Source organism: Schistocerca gregaria, chromosome 4, assembly GCF_023897955.1.
Source record: "Schistocerca gregaria isolate iqSchGreg1 chromosome 4, iqSchGreg1.2, whole genome shotgun sequence".
NCBI lineage: Eukaryota > Metazoa > Arthropoda > Insecta > Orthoptera > Acrididae > Schistocerca > Schistocerca gregaria.
Window position 1 is genome coordinate 758,603,215 of NC_064923.1, and position 18,318 is coordinate 758,621,532.

Below are 18,318 nucleotides of genomic sequence, written 5' to 3' on the forward strand. Positions count from 1 at the left end.
CAAAGTCATTATTATAAATTTCTAACCTTTAGTAACATAAAATGTATGGCTACCTAATTATTATTAGTAGCTGCATATCTCTGCTGTACATGATATTGATGATGCACAGTGTACCTAACATGTTAAAATAAACCTTCACATGATGATCTGGTGCAATGGTACATATTCTCTGCCTTATATTTCACAGTGGTCTGTGGAGTATAGATGTAGATGCTATGGATGGGTCCCAATCAGAATTCCATCAAATGTGCAACACAAAAAGCTTAGAACTTTTTGTAGGTTATTGTCTGCAGACATTAAATAATTTGGAAGAAGCATCTTTGTGCTATTAGCTGCACAATTTTATGTTTATTCTCTACTTGTTTTGAAGCTTACAAGAGAACGATTATAAAATATACACAAGCATCATAGGAAATGGAGGAATAAAAAAAAGGACATTTTTAAACTATAATACATAAACATTGTGAATCAATGGATCAACCAAACATTTCTGTCTTATGTAAGCCATACAAGCATGGAACGTATTTTTCATGATAGTCTGTCTTAACACAATCTATATAAAAACACTCTGCCTCTGCACAATTACAGTAGTGCATATTTGGTGATAACTCCACACTTAAGTATTGATGCATTATAACTGTCAAAGATACAAAGACGATGTGAATGTCAAAGAGGTTAAATTGAAACACACATACCATGTGAATGCCTAGGAGATTGCAGATTTTTTTTTTTTTTTTTTTTTTTTTTTTTTTTTTTTTTTTGTCAAGCCAAAGATTATAGTTGACGGAAGTAACATGGCATCCTTTCTCTGAATAACAATATAAATACATAACCTGATATAATGTGATTCATTGACTTCATTGTTATAGAAATTAACAAGAAGCTATTTATCTGCTCTAAACATTGTGAAAGAAGTCAAGTGAAGGACTGCGATGGAATAGAACACAAAAAACTCTTATATTACATGATAATTCCAGATGAAGTTGTTATGTATTTAGATAAAAAAAGACAATAAAAGTACAAGAAGTGTTGGAGCCAGGTGTGGAAACCAACCATTCAGCCTGTCAAACCTTAAAATTATTTGAAAGTGTCATCAAATCTTATTAAAGTATTATTTGACCCTTTTGGGGCTCTAAAAGCTCTACAATATGATCTCTGCTTAGTGCAAGTGGTCATACCTCTGGATATATCTGTCTAGATGTTATGGTTATTAGTTTACATATGAGGCAGTGGAGGTAGAAAATGCAGTTTATTTATTATATAATAATGCATTTTGATAAAAAGTCCACAAATAAAGTACTCCCAAGGAATGAAAATAATACTCTCCCATGTGATGTTTAATTAACAACCTTACGTGGTAGCTTCTGTAAATCCTAAGAACATAATGACCTCAAGTGACAGATGTCACAAATCCTAGAACTCAAGTAATGGATGGTGTACTCCCAAGTACACTATGGTCTATATCTTAAATCATCTGTTTACTCTATAAATGGTAAGTGTCTGTTTACATGGTATTTAGACTTTCAGCAATAGGTAATTTCTCAGTACCTGAATGGCCAAATCATGGTGTCAGGTCTGTGAAACTAAGGTCTCAGGGGAAGGGGGGTTGGGAGGCCTTGATGATAGTACCCTTCAGTAACGGAGTGCATTACTCTAAAATCATGGGTGTTAATTGACCAGTTGATAATTGCAGTACATAGGTAGTGAAGTAGTATGTATCTCCATTTTTGTTTCATTCTTTTGACAAGACATAACTGTCAACAGCCACATGAAATTTATATCTTTGGTGTTGTACGACAAATTTTTGGGTAAAACAAGTGATATCACATTAAGCTGAAGTTCATACAGTCATAGATTAAAAAAAATATGTGTAAACTATCTCATATTGAGGCTCAGCCACAATGCTAGGTAAACCAGTGATACATCAAGTCACATAAGATCCCATCATAGGTTATAAAAATATACGGGTGTAAGTGCGTCATCAATTGTATATAAGGGTAGTAATATGAGAATTCTTTTTGACACGTATACAAAATAGTAAATATGTTATAGCGAGAAGAAACATTGAGGATGTATCAAAAAGTGGAAAATCCAGGATGGATTGTAACAATATTATGAGAAGGAAAGTTGCTACTCCATAGAGGGAAACATTCCACGTGAGAAAAATATGTCTAAAAATAAAGATGATGTGACTTACCAAACGAAAGCACTGGCAGGTCGATAGACACACTAACATACACACAAAATTCAAGCTTTCGGAACTAAGGGTTGCTTCGTCAGGAAAGAGGGAAGGAGAGGGAAAGACGAAAGGATGTGGGTTTTAAGGGAGAGGGTAAGGAGTCATTCCAATCCCGGGAGCGGAAAGACTTACCTTAGGGGGAAAAGCGCACGCACACACATATACAGACACAAGCAGACATATTCAAAGGCAAAGAGTTTGGGCAGAGATGTCAGTTGAGGCGGAAGTGCAGAGGCAAAGATGTTGTTGAACGACAGGTGAGGTATGAGTGGCGGCAGCTTGAAATTAGCGGAGATTGAGGCCAGGTGGATAACAGGAAGATTGAAGGGTAGGTTCCCGGCTCCGGAGTTCGGATAGGTTGGTGTTAGTGGGAAGTATCCAGATAACCCGGACGGTGTAACACTGTGCCAAGATGTGCTGGCCGTGCACCAAGGCATGTTTAGCCACAATGTGATCCTCATTACCAACAAACACTGTCTGCCTGTGTCCATTCATGCGAATGGACAGTTTGTTACTGGTCATTCCCACATAGAATGCGTCACAGTGTGGCAGGTCAGTTGGTAAGCACCCACGTGATTTACCAACTGACCTGCCATCCTTAATGAAATCCTCCCCACTCCACCAAGAGTGTCTTTCCGCCGTCCACCTAACCTTCGTAACCTCTTAGTTCATCCCTATGAAATCCCCAAACCACCTTCCCTACCCTCTGGCTCCTACCCTTGTAACCGCCCCCGGTGTAAAACCTGTCCCATGCACCCTCCCACCACCACCACCACCACCACCTACTCCAGTCCTGTAACCCGGAAGGTGTACACGATCAAAGGCAGAGCCACGTGTGGAAGCACCCACGTGATTTACCAACTGACCTGCCTACACTGTGAAGCTTTCTATGTGGGAATGGCCAGCAACAAACTGTCCATTGGCATGAATGGGCACAGGCAGACAGTGTTTGTTGGTAATGAGGATCACCTTGTGGCCAAACATGCCTTGGTGCACGGCCAGCACATCTTGGCACAGTGTTCTACCGTCCGGGTTATCTGGATACTTCCCACTAACACCATCCTGTCAGAACTCCGGAGATGGGAACTTGTCCTTCAGTATATCCTCTCTTCTCGTTACCCACCAGGCCTCAACCTCTCCTAATTTCAAGTTGCCGCCGCTCATACCTCACCTGTCATTCAACAACATCTTTGCCTCTGTACTTCTGCCTCGACTGACATCTCTGCCCAAACTCTTTGCCTTTACAAATGTCTGCTTGTGTCTATGTATGTGCGGATGGATATGTGTGTGTGTGTGCGCGAGTGTATACCTGTCCTTTTTTCCCCCTTAAGGTAAGTCTTTCTGCTCCCGGGATTGGAATGACTCCTTACCCTCTCCCTTAAAACCCACATCCTTTCGTCTTTCCCTCTCCTTCCCTCTTTCCTGAAGAAGCGACCGTTGGTTGCGAAAGCTTGAATTTTGTGTGTATGTTTGTGTTTGTTTGTGTATCTATCGACCTGCCAGCGCTTTTGTTTGGTAAGTCACATCATTGTTTGGGATACATGTGGACGTGCATTGTCCTGTTGGAACAGCAAGTTCCCTTGCCCGTCTAGGAATGGTAGAACGATGGGTTCGATGACGGTTTGGATGTACCGTGCACTATTCAGTGTCCCCTCGACGATCACCAGAGGTGTATGGCCAGTGTAGGAGATCGCTCCCCACACCATGATGCCGGGTGTTGGCCCTGTGTGCCTTGGTCGTATGCAGTCCTGATTGTGGCGCTCACCTGCACGGCGCCAAACATGCATACGACCATCATTGGCACCAAGGCAGAAGCGACTCTCATCGCTGAAGATGACACGTCTCCATTCGTCCCTCTATTCACACCTGTCGCGACACCACTGGAGGCGGGCTGCACGATGTTGGGGCGTGAGCGGAAGACGGCCTAACTGTGTGCGGGACCGTAGCCCAGCTTCATGGAGACGGTTGCGAATGGTCCTCGCCGATACCCCAGGAGCAACAGTGTCCCTAATTTGCTGGGAAGTGGTGGTGCGGTCCCCTACGGCACTGCGTAGGATCCTACGGTCTTGGCGTGCATCTGTGCGTCGCTGCGGTCCGGTCCCAGGTCGATGGGCACGTGCACCTTCCGCCGACCACTGGCAACAACATTGATGTACTGTGGAGACCTCACGCCCCACGTGTTGAGCAATTCGGCGGTACGTCCACCCGGCCTCCCGCATGCCCACTATACGCCCTCGCTCAAAGTCCGTCAACTGCACATACGGTTCACGTCCACGCTGTCGCGGCATGCTACCAGTGTTAAAGACTGTGATGGAGCTCCGTATGCCACGGCAAACTGGCTGACACTGACAGCGGCGGTGCACAAATGCTGCGCAGCTAGCGCCATTCGACGGCCAACACCGCGGTTTCTGGTGTGTCCGCTGTGCCGTGCGTGTGATCATTGCTTGTACAGCCCTCTCGCAGTGTCCGGAGCAAGTATGGTGGGTCTGACACACCGGTGTCAATGTGTTCTTTTTTCCATTTCCAGGAGCGTATACATTAAAAACAAAGATTCCAAGACTTACCAAGTGGGAAAGCGCCTGTAGACAGGCACAATAATATAACACACAAACACACACACCTTCTCATTGAGGATATGTCATTGACAAAAATCGTATTATATTACGGTACATTGCTTCTCAACTGATGGGTGGGTAGGTAGGTAGGTAGGTAGGGTTGGAAGAAAGTAAGCAATAATTGAAACTATCATCATTCATGTCGTTGTCATCAGTGTATGTGAAATAAGACTGCATATCATCATACCCTGGTACAATATTTTTCACATACTCAGTAAATGTTTTCATCAATTACATTTTTAAATATTTCCCTTCCCTAAATACATACCAATAACCATTGCCATTAATTATTTTCCTTTAAATTTACCATTCATCTACCTACATGACTGATATAAGATTACATAGTGTGGGCTACCTTTATCCTTACAGACAGTTGCTGTTGATGACAGTAGCACAATGATGATAGTTTCAATTATTACTTGCTTTCTTCTGAAAGTAACAAGCTTTATAAATGTTCCTACTCAGCTACATTTTAGAAATAATAATGTTTTATTATTTTAGTATTATAATCATATTGACTGATGTATTTATTTTAGGTATACTTTGCAATACTCATCAGTCGTCAGGCAATGTAATGTAATATGATATTTGTCAATATGATATCCTTATTGTGCCCCCCATCCCACTATAATGCTTTTATTATTATATATTTACCAAAAAGAATTCTCATGTTCTTGTCCTTATATACAACTGATGATACACTTACATCTGTATATTTATGTAACTCATGATGGGATCTTATGTGACTTGATGTGTCATTACTTTACGTAGCAGCGGAGCTGAGCCTGAATACGAGATAGATTATGTACAAGTTTTTATCTATGTTTGCATGAACCTCAGCTTAGTGTGATATCACCTGTTCTACCCAAATATTTGTAGTATCAGTTGATACACGCAAGTTTCTTGTGTATTGTTGACAGTCATGGCTTCTCAAAAGAAATAAGTTCAAATAGAAATACATGATACTTCACAGCCTAGGTACAGACATTGTCAACTAGTCAATGTTTTTAGGGGTATTCACTTAAAGGTACAGGTCAACTGTTACTTAGCCCCCCCCCCCCCCCTTCTGCCCCCCTTCCCCTCCCCCCGCCCTGAGGTCTTAGTTTCAGAGACTTGATGCCATGATTTGGCCATCCAAGAATTGTATCATTTATGGTCTAAACAGATGATTTCAGGTATAGACATAGTGTATTTGGGGTTAAACCATCAGTTACTCAACCTCTAGGTTTTGTGCTATCTGTCGCTCGAGGTCATCACATTCTCGGGATTTACAGAACCCATCATGTAAGGCTGTTAATTATATATCACTTGGAAGAGTCTATGATTTACATTCCTCGGTATTACATTTATTTGTGGACTTTTTACCAAAACGCACTATTAAACCATAAATAAACTGCATATGTTACCTTTAATGCCTCTTACGTAAACTGATACCCATAACATCTAGATAGATATGTCCATAGGTAGGGCCACTTGTGTACATGTTAAACTGAGATCATTTTGTAGAGCTTTTCTGTCACTTATGGTTCCCATAAGGGCTTAATAGTAGTTTAACAAGATTTGGTTGTCACTTTAACACATTTTAAAGTTTGTCAGGTTGAATGGTGCATTTCTATGCCTGCCACCAATGCTTCTCATATTTCTTATTCCCTTTTTTGATCTGCATACATAATAACTTCATCGGGAACTATCACATGGTTACCTCCATTACTGTCCTTTGACTTCTTTCACAATGTTTAGTGCAGATAAATACTGTATTTTTAATTTCTGTAACACTAAAGCCAATATACCACATTATATCATGTTATATATCTATGTTACCATTCAGAGAAAGGATGCTGTGTTATTTCTGTATTTCTGACAACTGTAAACTTTGGCAATCTTTTAGGCATCCATACTGTGTATGTGTTCCAACTTCATCTCTTTGACATTCACATGGTATTTGTACCTATGACAGGTACAATGTCTAAGTTATTATGTGTGGAGTTATCAGCAAATGTGCAGTACTGTTATTGTACCAAGGTACAGAGTGTTTATATGGAATGTGTTAAGGCAGACTATTCTACATCTACATCTACATCTACATGATTACTCTGCAATTCACATTTAAGTGCTTGGCAGAGGGTTCATTGAACCACAATCATACTATATCTCTGCCATTCCACTCCCTAACGGCGCGAGGGAAAAACGAACACCTAAACCTTTCTGTTCGAGCTCTGATTTCTCTTATTTTATTTTGATGATCATTCTTACCTATGTAGGTTGGGCTCAACAAATATTTTCGCATTCGGAAGAGAAAGTTGGTTACTGAAATTTCGTAAATAGATCTCGCCGCAACAAAAAAGGTCTTTGCTTTAATGACTTCCATCCCAATTCGCGTATTATATCTGCCACACTCTCTCCCCTATTACGTGATAATACAAAACGAGCTGCCCTTTTTTGCACCCTTTCGATGTCCTCCGTCAATCCCACCTGGTAAGGATCCCACACTGTGCAGCAATATTCTAACAGAGGACGAACGAGTGTAGTGTAAGCTGTCTCTTTAGTGGACTTGTTGCATCTTTTAAGTGTCCTGCCAATGAAATGCAACCTTTGGCTCGCCTTCCCCACAATATTATCTATGTGGTCTTCCCAACTGAAGTTGTTCGTAATTTTAACACCCAGGTACTTAGTTGAATTGACAGCCTTGAGAATTGTACTATTTATCGAGTAATCGAATTCCAACGGATTTCTTTTGGAACTCATGTGGATCACCTCACACTTTTCGTTATTTAGCGTCAACTGCCAACTGCCATACCATACAGCAATCTTTTCTTAATCGCTTTGTAACTGATACTGGTCTTCGGATGACCTTACTAGATGGTAAATTACAGCATCATCTGCAAACAACCTAAGAGAACTGCTCAGATTGTCAGCCAGGTCATTTATATAGAACAGGAACAGCAGAGGTCCTAGGATGCTTCCCTGGGGAACATCCAATATCACTTCAGTTTTACTCGATGATTTGCTGTCTATTACTAAGAACTGCTACTTACCTGACAGGAAATCTCGACTCCCCCATAGGGACCGCAGCTTGATTAGATGTTGCTTGTGAGGATTGGTGTCAAAAGCTTTTCGGAAACCTAGAAATACGGAATCAATTTGAGATCCCCTGTCGATAGCGGCCATTACTTCGTGTGAATAAACAGCTAGCTGCGTTGCACAAGAACGATGTTTTCTGAAACCATGCTGATTATGTATCAATAGATCGTTCCCTTCGAGGTGGTCCATAATGTTTGAATACAGTATATGCTCCAAAACCCTACTGCAAACAGACGTCAATGATATAGGTGTGTAGTTCGATGGATTACTCCTACTACCCTTCTTAAACACTTGTGCGACCTGCGTAATTTTCCAATCTGTAGGTACAGATCCATCGGTGAGCGAGTGGTTGTATATGATGATCGGGGCAATTGGTGTACAGAGGGCTTCAACAGAGTGACCTTTATTGATGGAGACCCACTGTCTGTTTACCTCTGGCGTGTCTTCACAGAAGGGAACTACTAGAGTGGAGCTGTCAACATGCCACCTGGATAGTCGAAGGGTGGGCCAATGTTCTTTTCACAGATGAGTCCCGATTTGGTGTGGGGAGTGATTCTTGACAGATTCTCATCGGGGGCATGGGACATGATTTCTGGACCTTCATTGTGGGACCGAGTGAGGTGGCGCAGTGGTAGCACACTGGACTCGCATTCTGGGGACGATGGTTCAATCCCGCGTCCGACCATCCTGATTTACGTTTTCCGTGATTTCCCTAAATCACTCCAGGCAAATGCTGGGATGGTTCCCTTGAAATTGTACAGGTGAATCAGCAAAATTTAGGCAAATCGTGCACCACTTCCACATTGTCGTTAATATGTCCCAGTGAATAATGGTGTGCTTGCAAGTGTCTACCCAAAGCACTCCCATTCCTGCCATATGCATGCTCCTTATGACTTCCAGCAAAATAGCCACCCCTTTCCCCAAAGCAGAATTTGTCACAGCACAGACACACTATCTTCTGTGCACCACATCCATATATATACTACCTTTGTCAACTGTTCTATGGTGTGATCTACTGATCAAATGTTCTTTGGTCTAACCCATACTCACATTAACTTTTTAAAGAAAATAATCAGTTTTTGAATTGCATAGACAAAAAATTTTGACACAAATGTATTACAGACATTGGCTGTGAATGGACATTGATTGAAACCAGTGGGAAAAGCTGAAAATTTGTGCCAGACTGGGATTCGGACGTGACTCTCCTGCTTACTAGGAACATGCTCTGACCACTAAGCAATGGGGACACAGTGGTCATCACAACTGCATGGACACCTTCCATCAGACCAAAATTCTCATCTTACCCACACACTACTAATGTAGTGCAACTTTCCCATTATCCTCATTACTCACAGCATTTTGCTGACTCCTGTAAGAGTTAGAGCCTGATGTATATCTGTACTGAAGAGATCATTGACAATCTCACCTTAATGCTGCAAGTAATGAGGATAATGGGGAAGTGGCACTTCATTAGTAGTGTGTGGATAAAAATTGAGACTTTAGGTGTGATGGAAGGCTTGTTGGGCTAGTCAGTGTGGTTGCAATGACCACTGTGTAGGGATGGCTTTCTGGTCAGGGCATCTACCCAGTAAGCAGGAGACCCATATTCAGATCCCAGTCTGGCACAAAATTTCCAACTTTCTGCATTGATTTCATTGTGTGTGTCACACACACACACACACACACACACACACACACACACACACACACACACAGTCCCTGGCAGCTGAAGCCAGACTCCGAGCTGCAGTGAATGATGGTAGAGGCAACTGGATGGTGGTAAAAAAAGAGGTTTGGGTGGGGAGGGGAAGGGATTGCAGGGGTACTCACTAGGTGGTGGCGCAAGAACACACATACAAAGGTTTTAAAGTTTGCAAACTTCTGGGTAACATTTTGGAACTCTGTCCCTTTTCCTTAAGTCCACCAGTTCTTTTCCTTCACCACTCTTCCTTCCCCTTCAACCCTTCTGCCACAAGGAGGAGCCACTGGTTCTGAAAGTTTGAAAACTTTAATACCTGTGTATGTGCGTACTTCTACCGCCACTTGGTTAGTAGATTTTTTTTATCAATCAAATTACATTAAATTTTTAAAGTTTGCATCAGAAGGTGGAATGACCTGAAGCATGTCATGAATGAACAGTAATAAATTTATTTTGTGATCTAGGTGAAAACTACATTTTGATGTCTGTACTCTACCAGTTTTGGAGCCTACATTAAATTGTCAGAGGAAGATAACAGTGTACCACTTGCAATAGGGCTGTGCCTAATCAAGGTCTATAGTGTTCAAACGAACCTTCAAATTAATGACAGCATGTCCTTATTTTACTCTAATAATGGCATTGCAATACAGTCATGCCATGTAAAATAAATGAAGATCAGTGAAGAGAATTACCAAACAAGGGTCTGGGGAAGAATTCATAAAGACCGATACTGTTTTTATTCTGAAGAGAGGAAGCTATTTTGAATAGTAATTTTTCCTAAGTTAGTGAGGAAATGTGTAGATTTAATGAGAGAGAGAGAGAGAGAGAGAGAGAGAGAGAGAGAGAGAGAGAGAGAGAGATTGATGGAATAGACAGACAGATTGATAGATAGATAGATTGATAGATAGATAGATAGATAGATAGATAGATAGATAGATCGAGAGAGAGGGGGGGGGGGGGGTGAAGGAGGCCATATGTTAAATGAACTGAAATTCATTCCACATATCCTCTTCAAATCCTTGTAAGTAAAACTTTGTGTAGTGTTTTATTATATTGCAATAGAACAGTAACATGCTGTGACCCAGAAAGTGCAATGGTGTTACATGTGTGATATATCATTAAAGTATGGTTGGAAGTGAGGAACAATTAGCTACTTGTTACAGACACAGAACAGGCACATGTTTCACTAACACACTCCTGATAGGATATTGTTCTCAGATGTGTGGTATTTTAGTCTTGTTAGAGGGTGCACCAGATTTTGATATTTGTGGGATATCCATCCGAGTATCTGATATTTTAAAGAAAGTATGTTTCATTTCCTGAGGTCAGTGGTAACTTGTAATGCTCCCTCAATATGTCCAGAAGGTGACACAGTTGTGATAGACGTAAGTTTTCACAGTGGTATTTTTACTGTATTGCATAGCTGGTGACTCATAATAATCTATCAGACTCTATAGTCTTGTTACAGTGTCTTTATTTTTCTCTTTCTCTTTGCTGTTTCAGGATACTTTTTTTCTATATATGCATATGTAATTTTAGTACAAGTTATGTCATACGTAAAAATTGAGTTCGCTCAATTTAATCCATGAACCATAAGATATTTTGGGTTACATATGCAGGAGGGCTGCCTGTAGCGTAGATATTGAGAACTTTTGAGATAAATATTCAACAAACCAGCTGTCTTGTATTAAGTCTGTCAACATTTGTTTCAGCATGGACTACTGTGATGAGGCAGGTACTGATCCACCAACACCTCCAATGGGTGACACCCAGCTGCAGCAAGCTAACAAGCTTTATCAAGTTGCCGCCTTTACAACAAAGAAGTTTTATTTGGAAGGTGTTTCATTATATACAGATGAATTTCCCTCCCAAGCTAGGACATTTTCTCGATCTGTAATGTCATCGTCAACAGGTTCCACTCCAGAATCCAAGGTTTGTATCATTTCAGGATTTTATTTTGCCATTTCAGTCAAATTTTGTTCCATTCATTCCATTTCTGCTGTGAGATGTAGATGAAACAGATAAATAACTGTTGCCTGAAATGATAACCCTATAGTTATCAAAATTCAGCAGCAAAATGCATAAATGCTTTGTGAGATATTGCAACCTCTCCCCCCCCCCCCTTTTTTTTTTTTTTTTTTTTCATTCAAAAAGTGATTTTAATCCTGCCCACTGTATGTATTAATTGTATACTGCCTTATGTGTTCCAGCTTTACGACATTCTGAAAGGCTCAAAATGTCTATAGCACATTCTTAGTAAAATGAAACTGAATTTGTCAAATGTGGATAAATAGTATCTGGCCTACATTACTTGATGACATAAATGCAAAGTGACTGGACCATTTTATCTAATCACTAAAAGGCTTGTGTAAATTATAATTTGACAGAAAAACCGCACAAAGTCACAGTTTTTTCCTTTCTTATCTTCTTGAGTGCATCACAAGGCATTTCAAGAACCTATGCCTTCTGTGTCCATCAGACAATACAAAAGTTATAACAGTATTTTTTCAGGATTTATCTGCTTCTGATACTTCCACTATAGTTTTGATGTTCCTTTTCTTTCTTTTCCTCCTATCCACATTGAAGTATAATTTAATAATTTGTTCTCATTTAATGCCACAGTGTATTTGTAGAAAAAGAAAAACTTTCCTTAACACTACCAGTTTGTGATGAGCATAAAACTTCTTCCATTTTTGTGTTTAGAAAAATTACAGGTGAACTTGACATATTTACGCAAAATTTTCAATACTTTTAGGCATTTGTTAAAAAGCTGTGTGGCTTCAGATATGCATATAATTGCTACGGAAATTTTTTTCCATGTATCGTGACCGCAAAATGAACAGCAATACTGTTAGTGTATCATTCAGCGTATGCAGAGTGGTGACTGGCTTGGATCACCCAAATAACCACATGTACTGTTCCATGGGCAGAAGAGAGGGGCATTTCTTTGAGAGATTCCCTTCCCTCTTTCTCCCTGGCTTGTCAAGCTCCAAAAAGTGGTTAGTAACAGTGTTGCCAGGTTTTGGGCAATTCCCTGGAATTTGGGTATTTTGAGAACTTAGGGGTTTAATAAGCTTCATATTACATGACTAGATGCCACTTCATAATTCTAAACTTGTGGGTATTTCAAGGGTATTTTTGTCAGAGTTGGAGGGTAAAAAAGATATTTCAGATTGGGAACATGGGTTAGCAGTGTCTTTTGTTCTGCTGTTATTTACCCTGCCATCTTTCTGCTGATAGCAATGCTCTCCTCATGTGTTTTGGTGTTAAAGAAAAAGATCTGTTGCTTAATTTTTCCACTGGTAAGTGCATTTTTTCTGTTATATTTTTAATTAACACGATAAAAGCTCATTAAGTTGCTAATCTTTTTGTAATGCTTTTTGTGAAACACATTATTTTAAGCCTAATGTATGACCTCATGGTAGACCACTACTCCTGTAATATTAATTATTTACTAAATTAATTAATTACTTAATTACTTAATTTAATAGATAAAATCTATGCACCAAGTGGTGGAAGAACACACACATAAAAGTTGGCTGTAATTGGCAAGCTTTTGGAGCCAGTGGCTCCTTCTTCAGGCAGAAGCATTGAACAGAAAGGAAAAGGACTGGAGAGGTCTAGGGAAAGGGGTAGGTTTCGGTAAAGCCACCGAGAACTGCAGCTCAGGGGAGACTTACTGTGCAGGATGAGAAGGAAAGACTGATTGTGATTGTTGGGGACTGAATTGGATGAAATTTGAAAACCTGAAACCTTAAAGGTGGAAGACAGGGCAACCCGCTGACAGAGATTACTGCTTAAACGTCATACGTGAGTTAATAAGAGTGAAAAGCTAAATGCATTTTATGTAACAGAGGTGGGATTCTACCCCCAGACACTAGTTTCTCAGAACCCTGCAGGTGGGAACTAGCACTACAACATGTCCTTTGTTCCTCGTTACTCACTTGGCCTTAATTTACATTAATTTCTTCCGTCCTAGCATTTCTTCACTGTAACTACTCTTTGCTTCACTCCTTTTTAGTTTTATAATCTTTCATTGTCTTTCCCATCTATTTTTCATCCCCCCCCCCCCCCCACCCCCTCCCTCCCACCTCTGTTACGTACAATGCGCTTAATCAGTAATCTCTGTCAGCATGTTACCCTGTCTTCCAACTTTATGCTCTCAGGTTTTCAAATCTTGTCCGATGCAGTCCCCAACAATCAATCTTCCCTTGTCATCCTTTGCAGTAAGTCTTCCCTGAACCATGGTTCTGGGTGACTTTCCCGAAACCTACCCCTTTTCCTAGACCTCTCCAGTCCTTTTCCTTCACCCTTCTTCCTTCCCATTCAATGCTGCTGCCTGTAGAAGGAGGCACTGGTTCTAAAAGATTGCTAATTACAACCTTCTTTTATGTATGTGTTCTGTCACCACTTAGTGAGTAGATTTCTTGTCTATACAATTAATTTTGTCTATAATTGATTGTTTTTGTAATTAATTAATTAAATTTGTTCTGTTGGCTCACATTTTAAAAATTTGTGGTATTTTATTAATTTATTTTATTGTTTGTTTCTAGTCCTTGAATATTTTTATGTATATAAATTGCAGTGACATATACTCCTGATAACCACATGTGGAAGAATAGAGCAATTATGTCTATCTTTGTTAAAAAAAAAAAGTGGTGCAACAATTAAAAAAAAAGAGTGTATTCATTTGGAATGGCCCAAAGTTGACTTGATATTATCTGATAATGTTTCTAAATAGATTTTTCCCCAGGAATATTGTCTCAATTTAAATGATATGGTACCATGTGGAATGATTCTAAAAGGATGAAAATTTTATGAAATCTTTTGGAGAATCCTTGGATTTTTTTCTGACCAATTCTGTACATACCATGTTTGTGGTGACTTTGTCGATTAGGTTCATATTAGCCCTTTTGCTTCATATTTTTCATACCTTCATCCATGGTTTGGCTTTGTGTGTTCTGTAGCTTATTGCTCTGGTATGGGACTTTAATTTGCTTATTGAATGTTTTATTCTGAACCACAAACTACTTATATTGCAAAGTGATTTTCTTTGTTGACAGCCTTCTTCAGATTATGTGCTATCACATTGTACATCCATCTGCACTATGGTTTGCACCTCTGTCTTTCTCTTCTATATCTCTTAGTAGCATCCTTCCCTTTTATAAAGCATCTTATTTAAAACTTCTTCCTTCTTATTCAGTGGTGCCAGACCTTGTATCATCAGGTAAGTTCCTCAAGTTTATTATATACTAGCTGACAAACCCTGCATTTCCTGGCTATTCATTTTGCAAATTTTCAATTAGGAACAAAAACGAAAAATGAACAGTGTCTGTCGTGTAAATTGTAAAAAAACTCCATTTCCACATATTTCTGAAAACACCTTTGAAACTAAGAAACTGTCGTACAAAAATATATGCATAATGTACAAAGGTATGGGTACAATTGCTTCACCTGTCTACAAGGTGATTTTGTAACCGTGTCCATGGCGACACCTCTTCATAACTCTATAGGCAGCTATTTTTTTCGCCTACAGCCATTAGCAGTTCCCAGTCAAAAGCTGCAAAAGGTGCTGCCAGGCGTGAGGGATTTCCTTAGATTGACTCGACTTTCCTTAAGTTGACTTGACTATACAAGTTTCTTACCAGTAAAGAATAAATATTTTAAAACTTCGTTCATGATCCAGCATTTTTTCGTGCATCTCAGTGTGTATTATGTCATATCTTCTGAACTGTGTGTGATACCATGATGTAATTTTGTAGACACATTTGGTGACGCATGTGAATACTGTACGTGAAATTTATTGCCGATAGAATTAGTAGCACATAAGTAATATATTTAACTGTCCTGCATGGTGCGGCATTTTTTCACACATCTCATTGTTTATGATCTCATATCTCATGAAATGTGATAGGTTGGTAGTTCTTATCTACACAGCAATTGTTGCTTGACAGTAAGGCATGTATGTACCAAGTTTGGTTGAATTGGTTCAGTGGTTTAGGAGGAGATGAGTGACATACACATGTTTTCACACACACACACACACACACACACACACACACACACACACACACACACACACACACTCTCTCTCTCTCTCTCTCTCTCTCTCTCTCTCTTTTAATAATATGTATGAATATTGCCCTTTACTTTTTAGAAATTCCTCACTCTGTGGCATGCCTCCCCCCTCTGATGGTGTTGCATACTTTGATTGCCCCACAACTAACAATATATGAGAGACTGATGCATTGGTAGTACATATGACAAACTTTCTACACTGTTGGTACCTAAATAAACTTTAAAATTTGTGGTGCTTCAGCACATATCATACCACTTCAAAAAAAAGATGTACACTGTGTTAAATGCATTGATGCCATGTGGTACACTGAGACCTTCAACATCCATTATAAATCATGGTTGTAGGCTTTCATCAGAATATAGAAGTGTTCAGTGTGCCAATACTGTTCATTGAGGAGTATTTACAGTTTGCACATTGTGTGTCTGTACCAGGGTTCAGTGTCTCACAATAATATCAGGAGTGATAGCAAACAAGAAATGATGCTGCTCGCAAAGGCTGCAGCACTTGAGGGACTGCCTTGTTACTGACAGTGATAACACTGTTGGCCAAATAATAAGCACCACACGTCCTTGATCATGTAAGGCTGACAAATGCTAATTATCATCAGCTCATTTCCTGCTTGTCTCTGCCCCTGGGTATTGAGAGCACTCATTAGACCTATTAGTTGATTACTCCTGTTATTTTTGGGCTTCATATGTGCTTTTACAGGGCTACTTGTGTACTGGCTGTTAGCTTACCTCAGCTTGGTGCATTAACGAGTAGTAGAGGAAGTGAGAAACTAGGGAAGGAATGCATTTCTGGGAGGTGTTGCTGTGCTGTGAAGTTATTCCACACACAATGGCAATAAAATAACTGTTCCACGCACAAGGAATTCAGACTTCTTTACCTACTTGTAGGAAGAGTTTGTACTTGCAATAACACTGTGAGTAGCAAATTGTAGGCTACACTTTATCTTCTGCAGTTACTCAACAGAAAAAAAGTTATATTTATTAGAGAAAAAAATAGAAAATGTTAATTGATGCCTTTTATGTAGCTGAAATTCACGTACCAGAATAATATCGATTATGTTTAAGTTAACTCCTAGCTATTTGCAAAGGGTGTCTTAAAAATGAAGTTGTTGTGGTCCTCAGTCCTGAGACTGGTTTGATGCAGCTGTCCATGCTACTCTATCCTGTGCAAGCTTCTTCATCTCCCAGTACCTACTGCAGCCTACATCTGAATCTGCTTAGTGTATTCATCTCTTGGTCTCCCTCTACGATTTTTACCCTCCACGCTGCCCTCCAATATTAAATCCGTGATCCCTCGATGTCTCAGAACATTGTCCTACCAACCGATCCCTTCTTCTAGTCAAGTTGTGCCACAAACTCCTCTTCTCCCCAATTCTATTCAATACCTCCTCATTAGTTATGTGATCTACCCATCTAATCTTCAGCATTCTTCTGTAGCACCGCATTTCGAAAGCTTCTATTCTCTTCTTGTCTAAACTATTTGTCGTCCACGTTTCACTTTCATACATGGCTACACTCCATACAAATACTTTCAGAAACAACTTCGTGACATTTAAATCTATACTCGATATTAACAAATTTTTCTTCTTCAGAAACGCTTTCCTTGCCACTGCCAGTCTACATTTTATATCCTCTCTACTTCGACCATCTTCAGTTATTTAGCTCCCCAAATAGCAAAATTCCTTTACTACTTTAAGTGTCTCATTTCCTAATCTAATTCCCTCAGCATCACCCGACTTAATTCGACTACATTCCATTATCCTCGTTTTGCTTTTGTTGATGTTCATCTTATAGCCTCCTTTCAAGACACTGTCCATTCCGTTCAACTGCTCTTCCAAGTCCTTTGCTGTCTTTTGTTTCTTTTACTGATTGCTCAATATACAGTTTGAATAACATCGGGGAGAGGCTACATACACCCCCGTCTCACTCCCTTCGCAACCACTGCTTCCCTTTCATGTCCCTTGACTCTTATAACTGCCATCTGGTTTCTGTACAAATTGTAAATAGCCTTTCGCTCCCTATATTTTACCCCTGCAACCTTCAGAATTTGAAAGAGAGTATTCCAGTCATCATTGTCAAAAGCTTTCTCTAAGTCTACAAATGCTAGAAACATAGGTGTGCCCTTCCTTAATCTAGCTTCTAAGATAAGTCGTAGGGTCAGTATTGCCTCACGTGTTCCAACATTTGTACGGAACCAAACTGATCTTCCCCGAGGTCGGCTTCTATCAGTTTTTCCATTTGTCTGTAAAGAATTCATGTTAGTATTTTGCAGCTGTGACTTTTTAAGCTGATAGTTCAGTAATTTTCACATCTGTCAACACCTGTTTTCTTTGAGATTGGAATTATTATATTCTTCTTGAAGTGTGAGGGTATTTCGCCTGTCTCATACATCTTGCTCACCAGATGGTAGAGTTTTGTCAGGACTGGCTGTCCCAAGGCCGTCAGTAGTTCTAATGGAATGTTGTCTACTCCAGGGGCCTTGTTTCGACTCAGGTCTTTCAGTGCTCTGTCAAACTTTTTACGCAGTATCGTATCTCCAATTTCATCTTCATCTACATCCTCTTCCATTTCCATAATATTGTCCTCAAGTACGTCGC

General features: G+C 39.9%; 1 protein-coding gene across 3 annotated transcripts in view; it reads left to right on the top strand.

Moving 5' to 3' along the window:
• LOC126266719 (autophagy-related protein 2 homolog A) overlaps nt 1–18,318 on the top strand; it is a 492,161-nt gene that overhangs the window by 80,468 nt on the left and 393,375 nt on the right. For all 3 annotated transcript variants that reach the window (XM_049971191.1, XM_049971193.1, XM_049971192.1), the window contains one exon: nt 11,347–11,566. In XM_049971191.1, the coding sequence (XP_049827148.1) occupies nt 11,347–11,566 (220 nt within the window). The remainder of the gene's footprint in view (nt 1–11,346; nt 11,567–18,318) is intronic.